A 26,908-nucleotide genomic window follows, 5' to 3' on the forward strand; every position below is an offset into this window, starting at 1 on the left:
AAAAATAGTAAAAAAAAAGAATTTAAAGATCAAAGATTGAAAAATACACAATTAAACAATGGTAAAGTGTTTAGTGACTTTCATATGTGCACAAATAGGACATAAGAGAACCAACCCATTATTGTTGTTCCTCGCCCAAATTTTCTTTGTAATAAAATCACAAAGAATTAAAATGGCATGATTTTGGTTTTTGGGGGGACTTTTGTTTGCAACTAGATTATATTCAACAATGTTAAAAGAAAATTGAAACGTTGAACGTTTAAGTAAAATAGTGGGACTAAATTCCTCAAAAAAAAAAATCAAAATAATAAAGACTTTGCCCAAGTTTTCAATCCATCCAAAATTAAAATCGGACAAAACCGTGTTTATAAAAACAAAAACAAGGATAGAAAGTTAGTTGGTAAAAGGAACAGATTGTTTTTTTTTGTTTGACGATGTGTTTCAAGATTGCAAGGAATATCTTCATTACTGAAAAATCTTGTTCTCTTTCTTTCATTCTTGTTTCTTTGTTCAACATCTTTCATTACCTTATTAGATTGTCTACGATTGTTTAAAGTTGTTAGGATGATATAAGGCTTGAAAAGCAATTATTGAAAGCAACATTACTATACCGTAAAGTATTATTGTTGTTTTTAGTTTTACACATTGCAACAGCTAACCTATTCCGTATACTGTTTCTTTTCAATCAACTAACTAACCAGTTAGAAAAGAGACCAAACAGAACTAAATCGAGACCGAAATAAACATTGGAAAAGATTAATAGTATACATTGAACAGACGACCAAAATATCAAAAATCTGACTTTGCATTGTTGAAGACAAAGCATTTCATTGTTAGGCTAATTGTGTATAAATTGAACAATGTATCTTAATAAAGGAACCAACTTAACAAATATCAACAATATATGGATGAATACTACCTATTTCTATTTTATTTAGTCTGTGTTGCAGTGTATTCTAGTTTTTTTTTTTTTTTTCATTGGAACAATTAATCTATTGTGCATTCCTTAGATCATAAACTTCACAAATAACCAAAAGCTCCCCGTTTTAAGTAACTTTATGACCGACGTTATGGCTGGCTTCATGTGAATAGCTGTTTGACCGACATTGAATGATGCATTAATGCAGTACCTGTAAACCTAATAAAGTTACAATAGTTGAACGTATATGTGAGACTTCCTATTTGGTAGTTTAGGTCTTGAACTGATCTGGTCTAATCAGTTTGACGAAACATTGTATATACTATAGGAGAGAGTTTTGTCGGAATTATATACTCAACTGGTTGATCAGTATAAACCAAAATCCAAACCTCCGGGCCATAGCATATTCAACTTTTACCAAGTACACCACACATTATGCAAAATTATGAGTAACCCAACAGAATAACTTGTTGAAAGCCGACAGAAATAGGTGAAAAATGTCGATACTTTACTATATTCAGTCACAAAACTGGGTTCATCTATTGTATGACAATTTAGATGTATCTCATGACCCTTTTGACAAAAACTATAATACAGTATTGTGTTATATTGTTTGTAATGATTATTTGTCGGTCTGTTTGTGAATTTTGTTTTGTAACTTGTATGCTAAATTAATATCTCACTAGAAAGCAAAAATCTTCCTAAACAAAACACAGATATTCTATCAACTAGAGTTTCCAAGATAAACAAATTGCTATGGCTTTGGATTAGTATACAAACAAAACAAATGACATAACAGACAAACCACCCTAAAAACAAGCCCACAAATCCATGACTCCTAGATTTTGAGTGTTTATATTTTCTCTTTTTTTTTTCATCATTTGAATGGGTTTAAAGTTACCGTCTACCACAGGCGTTAATAATATAGAAGAATAGCAAATTTTATTCACAGTACATTTTGCGTGAAGACAATAGGAACAATAAAAATCATATTCCAACTTTTGTCATGTTTTCACATATTGTATTTGCTATTCATCGGTGAATATATAGTTTGTCATTATCAATACCTTATGTATCTCACACACACAATGTGGCACACTTTTTGATTTTCCTTATTATACTTTTTCAATCACCCCAGACAGATTTGGGATGTAAAAAACCCAATTACACTAAAGTATTGTAATAATAAACATATTCTTTTTTCTTGAAAGAAATCTTCTGTTTTATGTTAGTCTATCAAACCAATAGATGAGTGAAAGAAAACGAAAACAATACAAATCATTGTTATAGTATTGTGAAATTTCTAGTCTAGTGTCGCAAAACTCACAATATTGATGTCATTTTTCTTTTTTTCCACTTCATGTTGTTGATAAACGGTTTCGACATTCAACACATGGTTGAAAGAATTATGAAAAGTTTAACAAATTGAATTAAATTGACTAATGCATAGTAGCAATGAGTTTTGGCTTTTTTTTTGTAACACTTGGAGAAATAAAACTTTACACGTTTACAATGAAAATGCAAAATTAAAGTAAAAGCGCAACCATATTTAATAGAACAAAAAAATCTATGAGATCTTGACCATAATCACCAAGTCCTGTAAAATTAGTAGAGTAGTTGACTAGGTAATTGGTTGAGTGGCTGGTATGTGGTCTGTTATAATTGCATGTGCTTAGTACTGGGAACACATTTTCACAGCTTTCCTTTATATCCACATTCTCTGATGCAAGAATTACCGATAAATAAGATTATATTATACATAGATAGAGAGGCAATTGTCAATAAAATAAAATATTACAACGCCTAAGTTTTAATTATTTCACTATAATTTTGAGCCCCTAAGCACAGACAGGATAAGAAAAGTCATGGGAAATAAAATGATGTTGCAATCTCCATGTCTCCCCGAAACATAAATTAAAATAACTAACCTCTTGCTCTTCCATAACAAATTTGATTTTTTTTTTGAAAAAAAAGCCTGTTTCAATAACAAGAAAAGAATCTTTTTGTTATAGATTGAAATAGTTGTTCTCTAGATATAAGTAAACACCCTCATAATCTATATTTTAGTCTTCCTCAGGTCTTTTCCAAAATCTAGAGATAATTTGATAAGAAAAAAATGATTATGAACAAAGCTTATTTCTATGGATGGCATTTGAGATCTTGTAGTTTAGAAGTGAAAGAACTTATTGTCACCATGGCTCAAGAACTCCAACTAAACTTAGCTCACCCTATCTTTTTAACCATGGCTGATCAATTGATTGAACACACTATATTAAATCTTATTTTGATAGGATTCATAACCTCCGATCAATGGTTTTATTAGAAGGAATACTGATCAATCTTTCTCTTGGGTTATGTTTTTTTTTTAATTCCTTAAAATCAAACTAAACCTAATTTATATTAAAAGTTTAAATTGAATTGTTTATCTGTAGGTCCCATTTCTTAGTATGCCTTCTTTTAGGTTATGAAAGGCCATTTAACCTAAATTAACGATGATGTGATAATCTGTGATAAGATGAAAGTTTAAGAGAAGATATTTAAAAATTTAGTTTTTTGAGAGGGTTATTTCTTAGGTTAATTGGAGGTTGTCCGTGGTTGGTCACACATAGTGGGTGTTACATTTGGAACTAGGAAATGATTGCTTCAACTGGTATAACACAACTACAACAATATGGTAAGGTAAGTAGAAAAACCCCAAAAAGTGAACTACCGACCTTACAGTTTGGTTTCACAAAACAAAAGTAAAGCCATTTTCGCTAAATGGGTGAAAAGTAGTACCGGATTTAGTTATTACTGTGGCTGTAATCAGTTTGAAAGCAATAATGGAAGGTTATAAATTCCAAAGTGCTGGCAAAGATTAATATCAAGTTCAATAGAGTTTAAAGTTCAACAATTCTCTTTTCTGACTGGATAAATATCGAAAAACAAGCCATAAAGCAATAACAAAACACGTAAGTGTTGCGTAATTTACAAACTTCAAGGATTTGTTTAATGTAAGAATGTAAATATTCCCTCAAACTCTTTTGTTTTCACTGGTCGTTGTTGTTTTTATATTAGAAAGGTTAATCTGGAACCTTAACTGCTTTTTTTCATTTGTTGGACAAACAGTTAAAACTGTTTGCTACCAATTGTCTCAAATATATATAAACTTTTCACACCAAGAATATTAAAGTTCAATATTACGTTTAAGTTTACTTTTCATTTTTGCACAGTTGTTAAATATAATAATGGTGATGCTTATTTAGATGTAAAATACTATGCGTTCTATATTTTAATTTTATTATTTTGGGAACGATTATTGTTGTATTATGCGCTTTTTAATTTTTATTTGATTTGAATATTAACATAATAATAAAACAGAGCGGATAATTCTTGATAATTCCGGTTTAAACCACAATACCACACATATATAATATAACCTTAAATGAGTGATATTAATAATTATAATAATAATAATATTATTATTTTTTCTTCAGCAGTGTTTGTACTGTTCCGGAATTAGGAAATGTTGCTGTACTCCCCGTAATAAAATAAATTGATTAGAATGGATTGAAGGAGTGAATTCTTTATTTTTTTCAAAATTAATTGCAACCTTGTGATAGTGAATGGAGGTCTTAGGGCTTGTATTTCTTCTTCTTTCCTCTTCCCCTCATTCTATAATAATGTGTGGGTGGTGCGGCACAACCGAATAAGAAAAAACACTAGTTGCTGCAAATGCAAATTTCTTTCCTAACAAGCAAAAAAAAAAAATATATCTAACCAAACTCTTTTATTAAAGTAGATTTTTAACAAAAGATCGTGTCATTGACGATTACACTTATTGCATTTTAGATTTTTAGGTTAATAGTATTTGTTAGGAAGTTGCTTGTTGTTGTAAAGGAGTTATTTGGTTTTGTTCAGTTTAGTTGTCGTGACATTGAATCAATTGATCTCAAACTTTATTTTTCTCGCACCATTGCCATACCACCGTGTGTGTCATCGTCATCGTATCTATACCCTCAACCAATATTTAACTCCAGAAAAACAACTATAAAGATTCTTCTTCAAAGTAACATAAGAAATAGGTACCTAAAAAAGTATATTTCCTGATAAGACTACTTCTTGTAGGTTTTTTCTTCAAACAAGAAAAACAATCTAAACTAATCCAAGAAATTAAAACCAAATTCATTAATGTCATTTATTTCCAGTTTCTGTAGTGAATTCTTCACAAACCAATTACAGTATCCCAGTAAATACATTTTATTGTGAAACTGTGGTTATATCCTATTGTTCATATTGTTGACTGACTGGCTCATCTAGATAATATCTCTTATTCTGGTGAAACTATAAATTGTTAAATACACAAACAACTACCAAAAGTAAAAGGAAACGTTATATACTTTTATTTGTGGGCCTGCGTTTTAAAAAAGAGAAGTTATACGATTCTTAACTTTGCATATCTGCATTATGTCGACTTTTCAGTTTAGCTTCAAAAATGTATATTTAAAGTTTTTTTTTATGAATACTAATTAACGACAGTAGAGTTTATCGTGGTTGTTGTTGTAGACTCAGAAGAAGCAGATGCCAATAAGAGGGAGAATAATTTCATCAAATTATTCATTATGAGCTTCGCCCCTGTACTTTTGTTTTTTTTTCATATGATTAACATACTTCTTGTTATAGTTAATAACCCTTATTTTTTAGCTCGAACTTGCACTCGTCAAGTTCAGGATTTATTCAAACTCAGTCTCAACACATTTTCATTTAAACTTTTAGTCTAACATAAATTAATTTAAACTTATTTCTTGGTGTCTTGTTACAGTAGAAAATGTTATCTACAAATCATCATCATCATTATCATTTTCATTATCAGTTTATTTGCTTAACTGGTATTATTAAGTTAGATTGTATTTGGTTTGTGTAATTGTTTGTATTTTTTGCGTCTATTTGTTTTTATTAAGCTATCTTTGACGATTAACAAACAATCAGTGGAAATATTTACAAGATTGTGGATCCTTGTTAATAATAAGGTCGCCTTGATCGTTTAATCTTTTGTTTTCAGAATTATCTTGTTGTTATCTGGTATTTTACCAAACAATGGTTGGTTTTACAAAATAACCACCAAGAAGTAAGACCGCCTTTGACCTTTGTCATATCGTATTTTCTTTTCCGGTTTTACGGTTAGAAACATTGGTTGTGGTCCAGTCAAATTGAATTTCTTTTTGAATTCGCATACCTTCTGGAAAGGAATTTTAACAACTTGGTGTTTGTTTCATCTATATAGGTAGTTGTATAAGTTCTCAATTTGGAATGCTTGAGGTAGTTTTTAGTTTGTTGGACTTGACTTTCTCGGCTTTTCTTGTTTTTTCGTTGGGTTGCATTCGGCTATTCATTCCATGTTTCCCATGGATCTTTATTACTTTTGGGGTCATGCCACAGCACCGCATAATTGGTTTTTCGTTATTTTAATTTCTATTTCATACCATCAAGGGAAATGTAGAGATAATTCTTGGTCGTATTCTTTGTATAAGTTGAAAAAATAACAATATAGCCAAGAGAAAATAACAAAGTGAACGGGACTACGGGGACTAAGTAGAGATAAAAAAAAATCTAGCAGTAATAATAAGAACAGATAATAAAGAAAAGCCATAATCAAGGTGGGGTATGGAAAAGGGGTTGGCTGTACATTTTAGTTTGTTGTATATCCGATTCAATTAATCTTAAAAATTTCATATCGGAAATTGGGTTGTTGTACCAATAGCAGATACAGTGGAAATAATGGCACAGCATTTGAAAATCCGAAGGGCAAACCACTGGATTGACATATTTCCAGGCAGGAAAAAAAAATAAAGTCAAAAACAACAGAGTTTTTCAGTACATAATTTAAGGAACGGATATTTACCAGTCGAGTTTCGAAAATGCTATGACATTAACGTCATCAATAGTACATAACACATAGTTTGGTCAGCTGAGTACAACTGTAAGTATAGAATAATGTAATGAAATTCATTTCTGTGCTTTGTGTTGTGAGTGTATTGCTACAACTTCATATTCTTTTCTTAGCTTGAATAAGACCAAAAAAAAAAAAAAAATAAAAAATAAAAAAGTGTATCTGATACAGTTACGGCATCACAGGCGAAAAATAACAATGAAAAATGAAACTATTAATGATGAGCAAGTTGTTGCATTCCTTTTGTTGTTTTGGATAGTCAAATGTCGATGTCACTTTTTTCTTTTGATCACTCTTTGGATTTAAGATGTATTACATAACTATCTTAGATGTTGATTTTAAGAGAAAATGTTGTATTTGATTTGTGTAACTACTAGGAAAAATAACAACCCTTCCAACAGCCAAAGAGATTTGACTATTTTTTTGTAATGTGTGCACTACACAATAACCAAAATTAAAAAAAAAAAGACGATACAGATGAATTAAAAAACCAACTTTTGTATATGCCCTCAATATTTTTTAAGTAATGCCACAGTTTATAATGGATTGTTTGAATGTATTAGCAATTGTTCCTCTTTGTCCTTTTGGTTTGCTTCTTTGCTATTTTTGCATCTTAGCCGGAGATTCAGAGCTCTTACATTGTTTGCTAACAATTTACAATAAACCTTTCTTTCCCTTGTATCTGTTATATTTTAAAAATTTAGTAAAAGTGGGAAAAAACGCAATGTAGAACTCATTATTAAATCCGACATCGTTTCTCTACACCCAAGAACATTAAATATAGCATGTTTTTACTTGTTTTGGAGATTGCCTGTTCTCAGTTTTTTGGGGCTGCTGTTAAGGATTTTGGACCAAATCTCTTTCTACTCCTTTAGCCTCAGTATGTTCTTCCATATTTTGTTAGAATATGTGATTTTATTTCTTTTTTTTTATTTTGGGATTCTCTCCCATCTGCTGTTTTATTCTTGTTGTACTCTATATTTTTTTTTTTAATATTGTCAACTAAAAAGGATCCTTTCTTAATATCACACAAAAAGTGTTCATTCTTCTATTTCCATTTTTTTTGGTTTTGTGGTTAATTTTAGGTTTCTGCATTTTTAAATTTTTTGCTTTTATTTTGTGTAAGTTGGTTTTTTCCCATTTAATGCATTTAACCCGTTTAACATTTGCAGCTTTTGTACTACATTTGGATTCCTTTTTTTTTTGTCACTTTATTTTTTTTGTCTTTTGAAACAAAACATATTCCTTCTATTAATCTATTTCTTTTTTTTTTTTTACTATTCATGGGTTGTTTTGGAAAAAGATTTACATTCTTTCTTAAAAACAACTAGTTTAATAACCCTTCCAATTTTATATAAATATCAGGTCATAGATCCCTGAAAATCTCTTCTTTCCCATTCTTTTCTTGTTTTCTATATTCTTACTTTTTTATTTTGCAATAACTGTATTTTGCTTCAATTTCTTTAAGTTAATTAATAATTGGTACTACTGTTCATATTTGATATTTCAACGTTATTTCTCCATCCATACTTGTTACATTATAAATATTCACTACTATTCCAGAAATTCAAATTATGTCCAGTTCATCATCTTTATCTTCATCTACTACTACTGCAACAACAACCAGTGCACGTATTCGTTTACCATCAATAAGTGAATTGACTTCACGATCAACCATTAGTGGAGGTAGTAATAATGGTAATGGTTCTGCTTTGAAATCACAGATATCGCCAAGATTGTCTGATACATCAAGAATATTACCAAGTATACTTAAGAATACTAGTGGATCATCTACACCTACTTCTTCATCTACACCCTTCAAATGTCCACCAATAAAGTCTACCGTTGGCGGTACTTTATCAAGTGGAAACACTCAATCAAATTATGTTTTGGGTAATACTAAAATAAATAGTTTACCAAGACTTTCTTCACCTACATTGCCTGTCAAAGTGCAACCTCAACAACAGCCACAATTACCTCCTGCATCGTCACTTAGCCCAGTGACAAGAGTAATCAATACCCCACCACAACAACCACAATCAGTTTCTGCTTCTACATCACCAAATACCCAATACCAATACTATCAATACCAACAACAATCTTCACCAATTCAACAGCAACAACAACAACAACAAGCCACCCCAGCTGCAACACCAACTGTCATGCAAATGGCACAAAATCAACCATCACACCCTGCCCCATTACAATACGCCACTCAACAGTACTATCCACAACCAGTATACTATCAAAGCCCAGCTGGTGTGCCACCTCCACCACCATCTGTAACACATCAAGGTCATATAATAGCAGTGCATCAACATCCAGGCCATTTACCACAAGTTGGCGTTAATGGTATGCCACCTAATGTGGGTTACACTATAGTGCAGCCGGAAATCGTCAACAAGTCAACTAACAGATGTCACAGGTGTGGTACTACAGAGACACCTGAATGGAGAAGAGGTCCAAAGGGTGTGAGAACATTGTGTAATGCATGTGGGTTATTCCACGCTAAATTGGTAAAGAGAAAAGGGGCAGCATTGGCAGCAGAAGAGGTATTGAATAATAAAGTGACAAAAGGGAAGAACGGTCGAAGAATAAGTATGAAGAAACATCTTTTGAATGAGAGTTTAAAACAACAACAACAAATTAATGGTGTGGGTATTCCGATTAATGGATTTAATCATCAAATATTGCCACCATCATTTAAGCCTCAACAAGGAGGAATCGCCACATTGCCTCCTTTGATGCACGGCCAATATCCAAACAATGTGAACAATCTTGTCATTCATCAACCACCACCACAACAACAACAACAACAACAGCAACACAACAACATATGTTAGCTGGCGGTATTCCTGTTGCTTACCCAACCCAAATTCCTTTAATTCGTCATTAAAATAGTTTTAATTTAATTTTTTGCACATTCTTTGTTTTCTGCTACAGTATTGTTGTTTGAACAAAGACAACTTTTTATTAGATATTAAATTTTATGTTTTCAATTAATAGTATCTTCAAAACCAAAAAAAAATTACATAGAAATTAATGTACACATCTAATTATTTACATCTTCGTTGTTCATGTAGGAAAAATTGCGCTGTAAATTATATCCTGAGCTGGATCAAACCGAAAGATTTAGCTTACTATCTATAAATTCAAGTATTTGTTGGGTAATCAACACTTGTTAATGTTGTGTAATTGGTTTTTTCCTCGCAAACTAAAGTGCGATTTGCAACCGATTCATAATACTTGTCACATGTACCGAAAATCGTTCTAAATAACATCATAATAGAATGTTATTTTCTTTTTTTTTCTATTTAAAAAGCATCAATCAATCGGATCTAGATTGATTTTATAGAACTTTTTGGGGCTGGGGGTGTGAATCTTGTCATGTTAATGAATGTAACAGATGGCAATTGGCTATTTTCAATTTTTTGTTTTCTCTTTTCCTGTTTCTGCACTGAGATATAAAAAGAGGCGAGATCAAAGAGGGAGCAAAAAAATAAATTGGATGGAATGGTGCGAGAATTACATTATGAGGCGGCAACTAAAACAATAAGGGTTGAATAAGTTGTAAACAGCGATTTCAAAAGAAATGAAAACCACAAAGAACACATACACAAACTTTCTCTAAAGTGTCTGGACCTGATTGATTTTATCGATATCTTAGGAATCAATGAAGCCAGTAAGGAGGAAAAAGAGACAAAACAACAACAACAACAATGGAGTAAAGTAAATGCACAGGACAGAAAAAAAAAAAGAGATCTTTAAAAAAATCGACCTATTTTGCAAGTATTGTTCTTGTTATAAAACAATAGAGAGCAAATCAGATCGTCCAGACGACGTCCAGGACAAATAATGGGACAGTATTTTTTGTGTGGTAAGTTAAGAGAAACAACAACACTAGGGGAATTCAAGATAATAGTGGTAGTTACATGATGGGCTAGAACTATTTTCATGAGCAATATACTTGTACCATAAAAATTCATTATTGAAACAATTGGTTTTTTTTGGAATAATAAGGACAATAGATATTGGTAACTCTAACAATAAGGGGAAAGAACCAATTATGTATTGCAAATCTATTCTAAAACCAAATAAATAAAAAAAAAAGAATCGAGCTCCTGTCGAAAACATGAATAGACTAAGATATAAGTGGTTCTGCCCCAAGGGCAATTCTAAAGGATTGAGTCGAAGTTTGCAGAAATGTTGGTGATAGCAAGCATGAATAAAATAAACCCGAGTACATTTATCAACTCTCTTGTTTACCAAACTGCTCAAAAGCGAAGATCTTTTATGTACTTTTAAGGTTCAATGAAACGAAAAATTGTAAGTTATACCAAATATAGGAAGAATAAGCTGAAATGCAAAAATTAAAATGCTCCAATTAACAGCATACAACCATTTACAAACAGAAAAGAGAAAAAGCAAATATTTGACGAGCAGTAGAGTGATACAGCTGCACGTATACTTCCTCCTTCGTTCGGTTTTTAGTATTGTTGTGAATCCTGGCTACAAACCTTATCTCGTTATTTTTAACTTTAACAATTCTAATTCTAATTTTGTATCTCATATATCTTTGTCCATTATTATGAAATAAACAAGATGGGATGATGAACCAAACAATGTAAAGAAGAAAAAACAAAACGCCCACTAGTCCAACAACAACAACAACAACAACAACTTACAAAAGCAAAATGGTTGGCATGAATCTAGATGAATAAATTCAGAACCTCCTCGGGAATGCATACATGGAGAATTCAAACATGCAACTATCAACGTATATGTTTTATGCAAAATGTCTGTGTGATACACAAAATTCACCACTTACAACCAAAACAATAACAACAATGTTGATTCATTCAATCTCTCCGTTTAGCTTTTTCTTGAACAACAATCAAATAAATGGTTAAAATACTCTTTGGTGGCTATCCTAACCAATGCGTTGATGTTTGACGATTGTCGGACATCATACCACTTGACAGCTAAACTGACGGCTGGAAGAGAAAAAAAAATGTACCTTGTTTGAAGTAACAATAGAAAGGAAAATCTGGCCTGTTTCAGGTTGTTGTTATCACAAAACTACATTTTTCCTGTCATACGCCGCCCAATATTTTGAAAATACCACCTCGATCCAAAAATGAGGCGTGAGCCAAGAAACAAAAAAGGCGAGTCCCGGCTTGGTTTGGTCACATTTCCATAGCTTCCCCTTTATGAACTTACGAATCTCCGTGTAACTGAGAAAATATATGTTTGCTTAGAGATTCCATACATGTAATGTATAATAATAATAATAATAATAATAATAATAATAATAAAATGCAGCAAAGTAGTGCGAGATGGTTATTTTTAATATCGTCGCATAACGTGTAATTTATTGAGTTTAAAGGCACGACTGAATATTATTGGATCCCTGAGCTACTTAACTCTCCCTGATATAATAATCATTGTATGAATTTCAGTATGTAAACTCCTTTCTTTTTGTTACCTATACTGATATCTCCTTCTTTTAGTTCATTCATTGTGACATCATATGACACCAAAGGTGTATCAATTACGTAATGGGAGACATCTTCTGGAAACAACTAAGGCGGCCAAAACAGTTTAAATCTCTCTTACATTGGAAAGAAAAACTCGGAACTAAGTCAGCTTTAAAATTTAGGTTAAAAAGAAGCGAGCAAAAAATAAATACAGTAGTCGAAGGCGGTAATTGAATAGACTCATGCATAGACTAAACTTGCAGAAATTATTTTTTTAAAGAGAAGAGTGGGTAGCTGTTGTTGCTCTTGTTATAGTCAATTACACAATAAGTATGTGTTAATACCAAGAAAATATCAAGTGAGTTTTTACTAATAGTGATCTCTGTTTACACTTGCCACATTGAATAAGCCAATTTCAAGTCTGTTTAATTGATCTTCACAATAATCAAAGGGCAAAAAATAAATGAATAAATTAGACGAGCAATGTCAATTGAAAACGAAAATCAAAAACTGAAACGTACAACAACAACAATAACCACAAGAAAATAAACTGACAATGTGACCATCCAATGAATTGTTTGAACAAATTGATATTCACTCAATGTTTGATCATTTCTAAATCAAAGCATAGAATAAAACTAGAGATTTACAATAACGATTGGCAATCAACAATTAATAATCATAATCTAATCTTTATCAGATTGGTTTAATTGGTTGATTTCTCTTATACTTAATCTGTTACGCTTATAACGAAACAAATTTGTATAAATAGACTTTTTAGTTGACAACGATGACGATCCATAACTAAAGAAAAACCTATTAAGAGAATTTCATGGATATATGTTTATCAGAGAAAATATATTACACAAATCTGGACTCATGAAATTGTCTCTTTAGTTTTTAGTCATAAATTATGCTTTCTGTTCTAAAACATTCCAGATTGCCCTTTCTATATGGATCAGTTGTTTATAGGTAAATCTCTTCATTCGGTAGAGTTATTCTCTGCTATTTTTCCGACCCTTGTCGCTTCAATTTTTTCGGCGGGAGTTCTCAAAAACTGTGGCAAAGCGTGGGGTCGAATACAACTGAAAGAGTGCGGCACACCCACACAGTAACATACAGTTCTTTATTTCCTGGATATTTGTCTCCCTTTTTTCCTTCTTTCCCCAGATTTCGTGTACTCTTCATTTTCGATAATAGGTTGTTCATTGTTTACTCTTATCTTTACTTTTCCATGTGAAATTCAGTTGTTTAACCTAAGTCAGTTAGTTGGTTAGTTAGTTAGTTTGTCAATGGCTTTCAATTACTAGTATTAGTTTTAGTTAGGTTTTTCTTAAACTAGTTCAAACTATTTCTTTTACAAAACCCATAAAGCAAAAATGGTCTGAAGGATTGCAATCAACCACCCTCGTCAATTCTTGACAAGTTTTTTTCAATATTTCATTTGTGGAATAAAATAATATTTTATTATCTTTCTCACCTGTGCATATACGTTATACTAATTGTTAAACAATAAACTCAAATTTTGACAATAGAAGAATGCAAAGAAAAGTGACAGGGTTGTAAATAGAAGAGAGTGGTGATGAAGTATAGAAATGGCATGTATTATGAGAGTAATATATAGCGTTTCGGGAAATAATTAAAAGTCTCATGTCAAAAAACTAAAACCACACAAACACAAATTATTTTAGAGACTGTACATATTCATTACAAATCGAGATCGCATATCAAAAGCAAAACGCACTTGAAACAGCATCAATGAGCTGGAGTAATAGGGTCATCTAATGATTTGCATTTTCTTTGGCTTTAAGCTAGATGAAAGAGAATCGCAGAGAAGGCTGGAACGCTTTGAGGAGTAACCAGACATAAAGACTTACTTTCAATTTAGTCCTACTATTTAATGTAGTATGATTTATATTTGCAGCTACATTTTATTTTGAAACATTAAATAATATTTCTTACTATAATCCCATAAAAATACAAAATATCAAAACACCACCACTAGCAGTAATACATATTTCATCTCACTATCTGATGTAGAATTACTTAACGAGATGGGCTTTGAAATTGGTTAAAATATATTTCTTCAAGTGCTTAAAGTATTTTGTTGACGATGTTGTACAACCATACACAATCAACATTCTAGTTAGTTAGCATCACTCGATTGTGTACCAATAACAACGATAGATATATTACTACTAGTTACATGACCAAACTTATAAACCATGCACTTCCTCAGTGCTGATCAACTAGAAGCCAATTGTCTAGTATTGACTAGTTCCTACACATTTGTCTCGTTGATTGCATTCCCTCTAATTTGACAACAGTCACTAGTCTTTTCATTGTTTTGGTTATGATTGTAGGAAGAGTAAGTTGTGTGACTAAGCTTTGGTTGTAGAAGGTTTATAAGAATTTTGAACCGATTTGTTAAGTCTAAACTATTTTGATATTCAAAATTTTGCTCTCAAATTTTGTGTTTGGTTTCCTTATCCACGGAATATATCTAAATTGAGTCATGGCTTAGTAGTGGCTGCTTCTCAGATGACTACCATTCTCAATAGTAGTCATTTCGTATTGCTTGATGCAATCTCCAAAAAAAWWAAAAAAAATATTCCACAAATATGAGCATTTTTAAATGCAACTTACCAACACCATTTATTAAAATTTGCATATCAGTTCATCTTTAAATCGGCAATAATTGACAAATCAAGAAGTTTAACCCAACAAAAAAATCGAATTACATTATAGAAAACAGGATGATTCCAACTGAGTAAAGCGTGAGCTTTATTTTTTGTTTGGGTTTCTGAATGATTATGATAATGTCTTATTTCCGTCGTTTTTAAGTGTCGACTCATTTGTTAATATGATCCAGTAACATTCTGAGAACATAAGCTCAAATACTCCAGATGATGTGGTAGAGAACTGTATCGTCTAAGGTTCGGCTCAACTTGCTTCCAGCAGTATGGCAGTTATAGTCGCAAAATTTTTTTTTCTTGGTGATCATCTTCGTGGCTACCACCCCGGGCGTTCAGGGTTTGCAATTCTGTCTAACAACAAGGATTACTTGTTTTCTTGGTACAATTTCTTAGTTCAGGCCACATTTATAATTTTTAGATAATCACGATTCCACCAACTGGGTTATTTTGATAGTTGATTTTTAAGAAGTTCGGAGACTTCAAGTTTTGCACCACAGACGCAAACAAAATACTAGTAGCTAGATTTTCTACTTTAGTAGTTATGTTCTTTTTTTAGAACAAAAAAATTGCGCTTGCGCTAACTCTTTTTCATTTTTTTTAGTAACAATTTTATATCACGTCATGTATTATTTCTGGTTTTTTAGTGATAGCAATCTAGGTAGTGTTGCGGTACCAGCGGTTATGAATTTGCACAACTTGGTTTTGGAAAACTTGTTGCTTTTTGTGTTGCTTCAAGTTTTAGTCACGAGATTTCAATCTCGGTTTCATAACTTAGACTATTGTTAGTACATCAAAAAAAGCCTATTACTAGCCAAATGTTAACCTTAAATGCTATTTGCCGATGTACTGCAAGTGCAGAGAGATCACCACCACGTGGGCTGAGACTAACTTGAAAATGTTACCTATTAGTTATCTCTAGTCTGATATGATAGGAAGAGAAGAGATTGGAGAAAAGAAGGGACGAAGGCTAAGCTGAAAGGGAGGGACGTAGAGATCTCACGCACATCAATAAGGAACCAAGAAAACAACAAGAGACGGCGATTGTAAAAAAGGCGGATTAGGTGGAATATAATTCCAAGGCGTTCCAATATTTGAAATTCAAGGTGGCGAAGAAAAAAAACTCAACATAACTGAAAGGCGGATTTAACTTTTTTTCTTTTTGTACTCTTAATTAAATTGCTTGATAGCTAAATATTGCAGATTTCGTCTGTAGGAAAATAAACCCTAATAGAAAAATATATATATATAATGCAAAGCTTAGATTCAATGCAAGTTTAGAGGCATCACATAATTAGATTAAATCTTCCATAAAGATTATTATTGGTGCTCAAAATTCAATCTACATGATATTATTATTATTTTTCTTGGTATGTTCTAAATACCACTGATACATGTTGAATAGTTTAGACGGCATTATGTTGAAACACGACAAAATGTCACCGATTGACAACTTACTATCAAATACAGGTTGCAAAAAGAAACCACTTTTTTTTTGGTTCTTTCTCAGATTCAGCCTTTCAAGGTATGGGATCTCTGAAAGGGCAATAAAACGAAATTACACCTATTGAGATAATAATTACAATCTGAATGTAGGGTTGACTGAATTCTAGAAAATGTGACAAAATGTATAAATTAGTATACATTAGATGTTTGCTGTAAAAAATTTTGAGCCACCTTCTTTACATAATCTAAAATGTATCCTGTGCATATTTAATGCTGAAAGTACAACACATTATACAGATAAGATGTACTGCACTAATTTTTACCTACCGCAGCAATGACATCATTATTATTACATAATACTATTGCTAATGTTTGCAAAAATTAGTTTTGATCCAAATGTCAGTCAATCTAAACATTTAATAGCGACGTACGTTTTTTTAGCACTTTAAACTTTTCATATGACAAACGTACTCTATTTTTAGGTTATAATCTATTGTTAATATGTTGCGGCTTCTTTTTTGGTGGTGTAATCGCGCATGGTGGAACCATCTCTGTGTTTCAAGTTCCTTACTATCTCCGTATATTCTAGATCGTTTTCCACTGAAAAAAAAAATAAGGAGAAACAAAAGAAACAAAAGCCAAACAATAGAATTCTCAAATAGATTGATTACTTTTCTCTATCCTCAAATTTTACGCTAACATTAACATAGATTGACTAAAATAATGTTAGTTTTATTACATGGTGGAGATAGCAGTGTTAATCAAAAGTTATGTTGTATGCGGAAATCAAATAAATAGAATAGTGATATGCAGCTAGTGTTAATTGATCTTTTTGTAGGTAGTGCTATTAATTGATATTTCCGATTTAGCTGTGCATTTCCAAGACATTGCTAATTATTGCTACTACCACTGTTAAGTGTGCTATAACATAGTGGTAAAACATAAGCCTTGGGTCTAATTTTATAGTTTTTTAGTCTGTTATGATACTCTCTGAACTCTAGTTTAGGTGTTTGATAATTGTGATGTTGAAACTAAAGTTCTCAGAGATGTCTGGTTTTGGTGCCGTACAAGTTTTAGTCCATTTTTGAAGTAGTTTCTTGTCATAATGAGCACAGGCTAGCACGGTTACGCATATCTCCTTGTCTTGGTCCTATAAATAACTACTGAATATTAGTTCTCCATTTCCCCTCTTCCTCTTTCTGCTCCACCTTTTTATCTTTTATGTGTGATTGAGTACTGATATGTACGTATATCTACGTATGTATTGTACATAGCGGTCAGATTAGATTCGATTTGATCTATTGCAATTACTCCTAACCATTGCTACTATCTGTTTCAGCAATTTCCCTTTTTTTTAACTTCTAGATTAGAGATATACACAAAAATGGAATGCAAGCATATGAAAGTTTTTTTGACTCTATAAGTATCAGCAAATTAGAACACAATATTAGAAATCTCTTTCTAAGGGTTTTTCAAAAAAGGAAATTTACTGTTGATGAGCTTGCTCCAGTTGTTTTGTGTTTGTGTCTGTTACATGAAATTTCATAAAAGTTGATCTTGTTTCAAGAAAAACAACTGAATCTGAAGCATTGTATTAATTAAATTCAAACAGATCAACATTATCAGTATTCAAGTCACTCAACCTCTGAGTAATCAAATTTGATGTACCTCGGATAAACTAAGTTTTAGCCATAAATAAAAGAAAGGCCTTGAATCTGGCCCGATTCAATTTCTCTCGGATCGTCTTCTTTCCTTATCTACACACAGAGAAAGAATGTTGTATGGTTTTTTTTTTGTTTTATTTAATCATTTCATTTGTTTTCACTATATCTCTAACATATATTACATTTGTATGTAAGGGCAATTAATGCATGTTAAAAAAAACAATTTTTTTATGAATAATTATCTGCCATAACTAGTTCATCTCCATCAACTAGTGTAGCTCGAGTTATACTTTTATTCCATGCGACTCTAAAATTGTTATCACTGCATCCTCAACATTATTAAATATGCCTGCTGTTGGTTTAGCAGCCTCAGTGTCAATTGCATCCTCGTCACGATAAACCCCAGTTTTCAATAACACAGACTCCCATCCATGATCGTTAGCACCTTTTATGTCCGAGGCAGGATTATCACCTACCATATAAATCTTTTTAAATGGCGTGTTTGTTGGTTCGGAACCTAAAATCGGTAATATCTGCTCACTATTAAAATCTTCGTTGATTAATTTATTTTGCCAATCGATTAAAACATGATGAGCAAAATCATATTGAATCTTGAATGGTTTACCCAAAATTAATGAATTTAAATGTTGATGTCTTTTTAACCCATTAGTGATTTTATATAATTTCTCAGTAATTATTCTAAATGCCCCTTGACCAAATCTAGGTAATGGATAATCGTTGGCATAAACATAATCATTATTGCTAAAAATTATTGGTATGGAAGGATCATGTAAATTTCTATTATGATGAATATTTCTCTTGGTACCAATAAGACCATTTTCTGAATTCAATAAATCCTGTACAATTTGCATGTCACTATTCAAATCTCTAGGGTCATTCAATACAAAAATTGCTTCAATTGGTTTAGTAACATCTATAGGTTGAGCAAATTTATCAAATTCTTCTTGTGTGTATCTATGGTGTGGAGACACTGATGGGTTATTATAAACGATATCAATGGGCATAATTATATCTTGGAATCCGTATTGTTTGGCAACATGTCTGGCATTATCACCATCTCCTCCAAGAACCAAAACTCGATTAAAGGCATGATGTAATGCTAGTGCTTTCAAGGGGGTATGACTTTGAACGATCTGTAATGGAGAAATTGGTGGGTTCAATTGAGTTATCTCACTCACTTCTTCAGCCTTTCTTCGTTCCAGAACTCCACCTCCATTGGTCATCAATATATAGGGAATCTTATGACTGTTTAGTATTTCCAACGCCGGTTTAGCTTGAAGAATCGGTTTCTTACCCCGGATAAGAACCCCATCGATATCGAAAACAAAAGCAAAATCGTGTCCCTTGTGATCACAACCGGTAGTCCCTTTGTTCAAATTAACGACGGTGGTGTGGAATTGACTGTAAGAAGTTCTAGGAATGGCTCTAGTTGGAATTATTGGTAACCTTCTAATAAGCATTGTAATTCAATTGGCAAGTTAAATCAGGGAAAATGAGATAAATAAAAGTAAAGTAGATTGTAATTGTAGTTATCGTTAAAAATATTTGAAAAAAAAACTAACAACAACAAAAGACAGGATTGTGGGGAAAGAAAGAAACTTTTATATTAAGAACTTCAATTGTTATTATATACTTTCAAATGTGATTTTTTAAGGTAAATAAAAGTCACAATCTAAAAACCCACTGGTTGGTTGTTTTGTTTTGTTTTGTTTTGTCTTGTCTTGTTTTTTCGGGGGCAGGGAGATACTGTTAATAGATAACATCGGGTTTGCATGTCCGGGGAAACACAAACCAAAGAATTATTTTTTTCTCCTTCTATCCGTGACCCATGTTTGATAGTCATCCATCTTTTAAACATAAAATCAGACAATATTTTTGAACAAAATATTACACAATTTGTAAAGTCATTCCAATTATGAGCCGTAGTAGTTTATTATTGGGGAATTTATGGAAAACATTCAACGAGCATATGCATCAGTTTGATTAGTGGGATATCATATTGAGATTCTGGAGACCCTGTCTGGCAGATAATGGTTGACTCGTTCATGTAAATTGGCATAAGTTTGAGGGTAAGAAGAAAACTCTTCGTCTCGTGGCTTAAAAAGAATACTTTTCTCCCTTTTTATCTACACTCTACATCATTACTCTTTTCACTTCAGTCACGACTTAATTCCTGAATGACCTTATTTCAATGCATCAAAAAGTCTACTAAACTAAATTAGAGAATTGAACTTACATTAAATGTTAAATAAAACAACTAAACCTAAGAAAACAAACAACAATTATAAAAAAGAATCCTATTTAACTCTTACACAAGTTTTTCGTCGTTTACTTTTTTGTGGAGCTAATTGTGGTGTTTTTAGTAGCGTCTGTAGTTGCAACATCTTCACCATCGTCTTCACTGTCAGTAACTAAGAATGCATCAGGATCTGCAGAAACTCCAGACTCCAATGGCTGCCACTTCTTTTTATCAGTGGCTCCCTTTTCTCTGGTAGTCAAAGTAGGAGTATCTGATTGAAGTTCACCCTTAGGTCTGTTAGGTAATGATGGACCATGGTCGTCGTTATCTTGTAATCTAATCCTATCGTGGAAATCAGTACTAAGAATTTCTGGGTCTTCATCAAATCTATTAGTTTTACGCTTGTTGTCATTGAATGATGACCCACCAAGGGCACCAAATAGTTTTGGATTGTCATTTCTTCTTTGTTGTGGGTTATTACCATCGTTATTTCCTTCAAATCGTTTGGCAATATTACTTACCCACCCATTCAAAGTACTCTTGGCTTCTTCAAGTCCTTGAGTAAATGTTTCCTTAATTTGTTCAAATTCATCAGGAGAATCATCCAATTCGTCATCATCATCTCCCCTACGGTGTTGTCTTTGTCTTTGCTGTTCAACTCTCTGTCTTTCATGAGACGATCTTCTTCTATTTCTTCTGTTTCTTTCATCTTCCAATTCAAATTCCTTTTGTAACTTTCTAGCCAACAACTCGTCATCGGTCAATTCCTTTTGGTTTCTACCACCGCCACCAGTACCAATTGGCCCTGTTGATGAGGCTAAAGCTGGTGGTTTATAGACTGGTATTTCAGGCTTAAATGTAGGGTCAGAAATATATAACAAAGCATTGAAAGCTGGATCGGGGTTTCCTTGAGATGCAATCAAAGTGGCAATAATGTATTTCTCTTCAATGTTGGGGAAAGCTTGTTTCATATCGTCAATGATTTCTTGAGTTGGATCCTTTGGTCTTGGCGGCTGTGGTGGTGGCACTGATTCATCTTGTTCATCTTCGTTAATTGGAACTTCTTCAGTTGAATCAATTTCCTTTTTAAAAGATACAGACTTACGATCTTTTTTAGGTTCAGTCTTAGCCTCAATTTTAGCCTCGGACTTGGTTTCTGGTTTAGTTTCTGAAGTAGTATCTGTTGGTTTGGATTCTTCTTTCTTTTCTTCTGGTTTCGATTCTTCAGTCTTTTCTTGTTTGTTGTCTTCTGACGTAGTTGTAGATTCTTTATCATCAGTTGAAACAGTAGTATCCTTCTTGGAGGTATCATCAATTGAATCAAGTGGTTCAGATGATACCACGTTTAATTCTTCTGATTTCTTAGCCATTATTGATTAATTATATTTTGGATATTAGGATAAAGAGTGAATTGCCTCAATTCTTTTTCTTTTTTATTATCTTTTCAAATTTGTGTCGAGGGGTTTTTTCGTCTGGATTCGGTGGTTTACTCTCGCTCCTCCGCCCACATTTGGTTTTGGTTGGAATTGGCATACAAACAACTGGGCCACAATTTTTTGTGCGCACTCACACGACCATATCTGAAGACTTTCTACTCATCAGCAAATAAAAAAACCAGAAAAWWAAAAAATTTCACTTCATTTTCCCTTTCTTTTCTTTCTTTTCTTTCTTCAGATAGTATTTTGTATAATTTTTTACAAATATCTCCGAAAATAGCTAGAGCTTTATATTTGTAGTCGATGGATATAGAGTGTGGACAGCGGAGAAATATTGAATGTTTTACTTAACTTCATGGTATAGTGTTTCTTTCTTTTTTTAATAAAAAGGAAGGGAGAAATGATATTTGGACCTTTAATTTTTCAAATATGGCTTTTACTCATGGGTTATACATTTTTTATGAGAAAGTATTTCTAATTTGTAGTAAATTTTTAATGTTTTGGGTTGATTAGATATGTTGGAGTTGAACATTTGTCTCTGTCAATACGAATCTATAGATCTGGAGATGATGTTGTTCATTATAGGATCAAATATTGGTACTCTCTGTAAGCTCATCAAAAGATAACTCTATCAAACGGAAAAGATCACGATATTCCAGTCATGCTATTCTACATTCAGGTTTTACAGTGGTAAACACCTGGGTACAAACTTTAGCAGAGCAGAGACAGAGATGAGTTGCAGTTTATTTACCAGCCGGATAGATTGCAAAAAGTTGTTTCAACTTCCTAATATCCAGTCAGTAAAACATACAGCCATTTTCTAGCTTATTCACTTAAGAATCCTCCCCAGTATGTGACTACAAAATCTTTTTCTTCAATTAGTTAAAATCCAACCTATAATAATAATATGTGATGTTTATATTTCATGTTTTGTAGAATAAATTATAATAAAAACCTAATTGTAAAAATGCCTTGGAATATGTAACAGTAAAAAAAAAATTCAAAATTAATCAAATTGGGTTGTTTCAAACATCATCAACAATATATGTCCAAAAAATATAACATCTCTATTTAATTAATTTGTTTGGTTTTTCTTTGTTTTTTGGAAAATTTACCCTATTGACTTGCTTCTTTTAATTCTTGTTTTCTTCTAATCAAATCCAAATTTTCACATTCTTCCCATGAATGTTTATCATGTTTACAACTCACTGATGAATTGGCCGATTGTCTAATAATACAGGTTTGATAGAGAGCAAAATAAGCAGCACATCTATCTCTCCATTTCAATGGAACTTTATATTTTTGACAATCATCTTGTGAAACTAAACAAAAAAGGAAACAGGAAACAAGAAGTTAGTAAATTGTACTATTGACTACCATTTCATTATTTGAAAAAATGATAAATTAAAAAGGAATCTTCCAAATCATGAAATATTGAAAATAAATTGAACAAAATAATTAAATAATATACATACGAAGTGGTGGGAACTCTGTTACTGACATGATGGTATTGATATATATATATGATGTGAATGTCTATCTAATTATGGGGAAAGATATTGTCTTGAAATGAGCAAATACTTTGATCTTAATTTTATATTCTTTAGTTTATAGTATGGTAGTTTTTTTTTAACTGTCTTCCTCTTTTAACTTACCTTTGGTTCAAAAGTCGCAGTGAAACTCTCCAAACAGTTCAATTTTTTTAAAGAATTGAGAACCAATAAAATTGTTTGCAAAGTCATACATAATATGCAGGATGGTACCCAAGTATACATTTTTGATAAAAGAGGATAGGGTAACTACATATGAGTGATGGGAGTCCTAGTTAAAAGGAATATAGAAGTAGAAGTCTATGTAATATGTTATAATTAGCTGTTGTAAGCTTTGAGTAGTTGTCTGCATTTGTCCTCGTTGAGAATATGTCCACAATCAAATGTTCATTACAAGTTTATATCTTTACATATATTTATATGTTTTGATACTCATCGATACATAAAATAACCATTACTATATAGTCATGTCTTTGATAATATGTAATATTTTTAGTGAAAAAAACATCCAATTATGTGTTTTTCATATCTGATAATGCCAACTTGGAATAAATAAGAAATTGGATCCTTTCCATTCAATAAGAACAACCACTTTAACCATATACTCTATATCTCCTTAAATACACATACACACAATATTTCATATATCATTTTTCTTCCCAAAACCCAAAAAAAATCATTTAATGGGTTTGTTTAGTGTGGTTATCTAATCTTTCCTTTAATGCTAAATATTGACATTTGTAAAACTCATCTTTGGTTTTATTACAGAAGGAAGTACCTTTATCGAGACATTTATAATAGTTGATTAAATGAGCTGCACATTTATCTCTGTGAAAGAAGGGAACATTGTTGTCATCTAATTCTTGTTGTGATGCTAAATTGATATATTTGGTTAGTAATGAGAACTGGTCTGTGTTAAAACAGCCTCATTATGAAGGTATGTTTCTCTTTTTGTGTGTTGGTTTTATATACATACGAATAGGTGGGTATTCATAATTCTCCGTGTGAGCCATGTTTGTTATAGTTTATGATATTCTATTATATATATGTATAGTTATGGTTTAACAACAAGTTGATATAATTCATCTTTTTTTTTCTCACTTTTGAATTTTTTTCTTTTTTGTTAGCTTTTTCTTTGGTTCGCGGGTCAAGCTTTGGTCTGTTTGGTTGAAAAATTCAGATTTTTTTCAGCCAGTCTCCTTTCTCTTATCAATTACACATCAATTTACAATCAAATAAACTCAATTGAAGTGATGGGATAAAATTTATATATTGCTATAATAATACGTTAGTCGATTGACCTTCGACAATGTAAACTATAAAAGGGAATTCTATATATCAAAACTAAACTGAATGGAAACAACAACAACAGAAACAAAACTAAAGGTGGAAATAAATTGGTAGAAACTCAGAAAAACCTGGTAAAACAATGAAACTAAAAGCAAAAATATTCAAATCAAATCAATTCAAACTTGGGAAAAACTAAAAGTACAACCCCCCTTTATAAAATATAGAATTTATGAATAAAATAAATTTAAACCAACAAACCCAAAAAAAAAACAAAAAAAAAACAAGATGGAAAGCAGAAAATAATAGTAATGGAAATTGTAGAAATAATAACAAATATTGTAGAAATAAAACACCTTTTTTTAAGTTTTTATTTACCGTAGATGTTTAATCATTATTTCAATTTATCAAACAAGTTGAGAGCTTTATACAATGAATTCATGGCCTGTTCCTTTTTATCACATTTATGCAATTGATTCTCAAAATCTTTATTGACTTGAGATAAACAAGAATGATATTTAGACCAATTTATGATGGGACATTTGGTGATTCTTGTGGGTTTTGGCAAATTCAATTCGTTGTTAATTAATTTGAGAAAGAATTGAATGGTTTCTTCTTTATTTGCAGTCGAAGAATAATATTGTTGCAATTTCGATAATTCGATAATATCTTGATTTATTTTGGTATTTGTTATCTTTGCCATTCGTAATGAGGATGTGAGTGCAATGTAGTCGGGATTCTCATTCAAGTCTTGCTTGAATGATTTGCCGTCATTTGGAGAAGATGTAGTAACTGTTGTGGTTGTGCTATTAGTGCTATTGTTTGGAATTATACCAGTATTTGCAGTAAACAATTCCACATCCATATTATTGACATCTCTGTATTCCTTGTAGTCGTCATTTCTGTTGGTATTGGTGGCGGCTGCTATTGGGGTTGTGCTTTCGTCATTTATGGACTCTGGTGGCGTGGCGGGAAATGAAATATGGTGGTGGTGATGGTGGTGATGTTGTTGTTGTTCAGAAATATCGTCGTTGTCTTGTTGGTGATGAGGAGGTTCATCATCTTCTAAACAAGTTGCTGGCGGTGACGATCGTTGTTGAGGTGGCGATGGTGGAGTGACAAAATGAGAACGCTTTCGGTTAAGGTTCAGTCTGGTTATGGGTTTCTTGGTTTCATTTTCATCTTTAAACGATACCGTCCTTGACTTTTTATGAATATTTGAAATATCTTCCAATTCATTCAACTTTCTTTTGTTATGTAACTTCATTTGTCTTAACCCAGCTGCCATGGTGAAAAATGTGTATATGGGTGTGTGTGAGTGTGTCTGTTGTAAAAAAAAAAAAAAATAAAAATAAAAAAAGAAGGAGTTTTCGATGAAATTTTAGACTGGCAGTTAGAAGGAGAGGAAAGGAAAGAAAGAGAGAAAAAGAGGCAAAAAAAAAAAAAGGTGAGAGCAATTTTATGTAATTTATGCGAATGTGCGTGTAGATAGAGATAATAAATAATATTAAGATTTTGTGTGTGTATTGTTTATTATTGTTGTAGTTGTTTGTTGTCTCTAGTGAAAATTTGTCGAACAAGTTTAATTGACAGAAGTAGAAGTAGTAGAAGAAGAAGAAAAAAAGGTAAAAAATCATTTCAAAAAAAAAAAGAGGAGAAGTAAAATCGTGTTCGGCAATCAAAAATTCTTAGTATATGATATCCAATTACTATTACTCCACCACTACCAAGTTTTTTTTTTTTTGGAGGGGCGGGGTGGAGTGGAGTGTTATTAGTTTTACTATGATTAACAGCTTTAGTATACATTATAGGTATATAGATCTAAGATTGCATATTTGTAGTTACACGGCAGACGTGTAATTACTGATTGTATTCTTATTACGGAATACTCCAAATAAAGACAAATTATCAACAATGGCTGAACTCATTTTGAATAAAAATTCAATCGGCACCACTACTCTATACTTGTCTTTCTAAACAATTAAAATTGTGGTCCATTGCATAATTAAGTTAAGTTAATATAAGTAGAAAAACATGCAAACAAATCCCAAGAAAAAAAAATGAAATTTAAGAATCTTGCTAAAAAGTGTTTCAATTTTTTTTTTTGGGGAGGGGGGAATTTTTGTGTCATAAAGTTTGTGATTCAAGGTATAATTGTGTAAATAATTTCGATCAAAATTTGCATAGAAATAATAATAATTGTTGACATGGAAAAATATGGAATGATGGATGAATTCATAATCTAAC

At 31.8% G+C, this 26,908-nt stretch overlaps 7 protein-coding genes across 7 annotated transcripts; 1 reads left to right on the forward strand and 6 right to left on the reverse strand. All coding sequences in view use genetic code 12, as the record gives it.

Moving 5' to 3' along the window:
• Positions 1-8,422: 8,422 nt before the first annotated feature.
• On the forward strand, positions 8,423-9,691 carry BRG1 (GATA-type transcription factor BRG1; the record flags this gene model as incomplete). Its single annotated transcript, XM_705633.2, has 1 exon — positions 8,423-9,691. One exon carries the CDS (start codon positions 8,423-8,425, stop codon positions 9,689-9,691), a length of 1,269 nt encoding a protein of 422 aa, XP_710725.2.
• Positions 9,692-10,748: 1,057 nt separating this feature from the next.
• Positions 10,749-10,982, reverse strand: CAALFM_C105150CA (uncharacterized protein; the record flags this gene model as incomplete). Its single annotated transcript, XM_710791.2, has 1 exon — positions 10,749-10,982. The coding sequence occupies one exon, from the start codon at positions 10,980-10,982 to the stop codon at positions 10,749-10,751; it is 234 nt and encodes a 77-aa protein (XP_715884.2).
• Positions 10,983-18,412: 7,430 nt separating this feature from the next.
• Positions 18,413-19,609, reverse strand: CAALFM_C105160CA (uncharacterized protein; the record flags this gene model as incomplete). Its single annotated transcript, XM_710790.1, has 1 exon — positions 18,413-19,609. The coding sequence occupies one exon, from the start codon at positions 19,607-19,609 to the stop codon at positions 18,413-18,415; it is 1,197 nt and encodes a 398-aa protein (XP_715883.1).
• An 868-nt stretch (positions 19,610-20,477) lies between these two features.
• On the reverse strand, positions 20,478-21,758 carry CUE5 (ubiquitin-binding protein; the record flags this gene model as incomplete). The annotated part of the gene is made up of 1 exon (XM_710789.2): positions 20,478-21,758. The coding sequence occupies one exon, from the start codon at positions 21,756-21,758 to the stop codon at positions 20,478-20,480; it is 1,281 nt and encodes a 426-aa protein (XP_715882.2).
• Positions 21,759-22,940: 1,182 nt separating this feature from the next.
• Positions 22,941-23,327, reverse strand: CAALFM_C105180CA (uncharacterized protein; the record flags this gene model as incomplete). Its single annotated transcript, XM_019475103.1, has 2 exons — positions 22,941-23,146; positions 23,300-23,327. The coding sequence occupies 2 exons, from the start codon at positions 23,325-23,327 to the stop codon at positions 22,941-22,943; spliced, it is 234 nt and encodes a 77-aa protein (XP_019330648.1).
• Positions 23,328-24,054: 727 nt separating this feature from the next.
• On the reverse strand, positions 24,055-24,387 carry CAALFM_C105190CA (uncharacterized protein; the record flags this gene model as incomplete). Its single annotated transcript, XM_019475104.1, has 2 exons — positions 24,055-24,248; positions 24,351-24,387. The coding sequence occupies 2 exons, from the start codon at positions 24,385-24,387 to the stop codon at positions 24,055-24,057; spliced, it is 231 nt and encodes a 76-aa protein (XP_019330649.1).
• Positions 24,388-25,055: 668 nt separating this feature from the next.
• CAALFM_C105200CA (uncharacterized protein) lies at positions 25,056-25,949 on the reverse strand (the record flags this gene model as incomplete). The annotated part of the gene is made up of 1 exon (XM_710788.2): positions 25,056-25,949. One exon carries the CDS (start codon positions 25,947-25,949, stop codon positions 25,056-25,058), a length of 894 nt encoding a protein of 297 aa, XP_715881.2.
• Positions 25,950-26,908: the final 959 nt, after the last annotated feature.

This window comes from Candida albicans, chromosome 1, assembly GCF_000182965.3.
Source record: "Candida albicans SC5314 chromosome 1, complete sequence".
NCBI lineage: Eukaryota > Fungi > Ascomycota > Pichiomycetes > Serinales > Debaryomycetaceae > Candida > Candida albicans.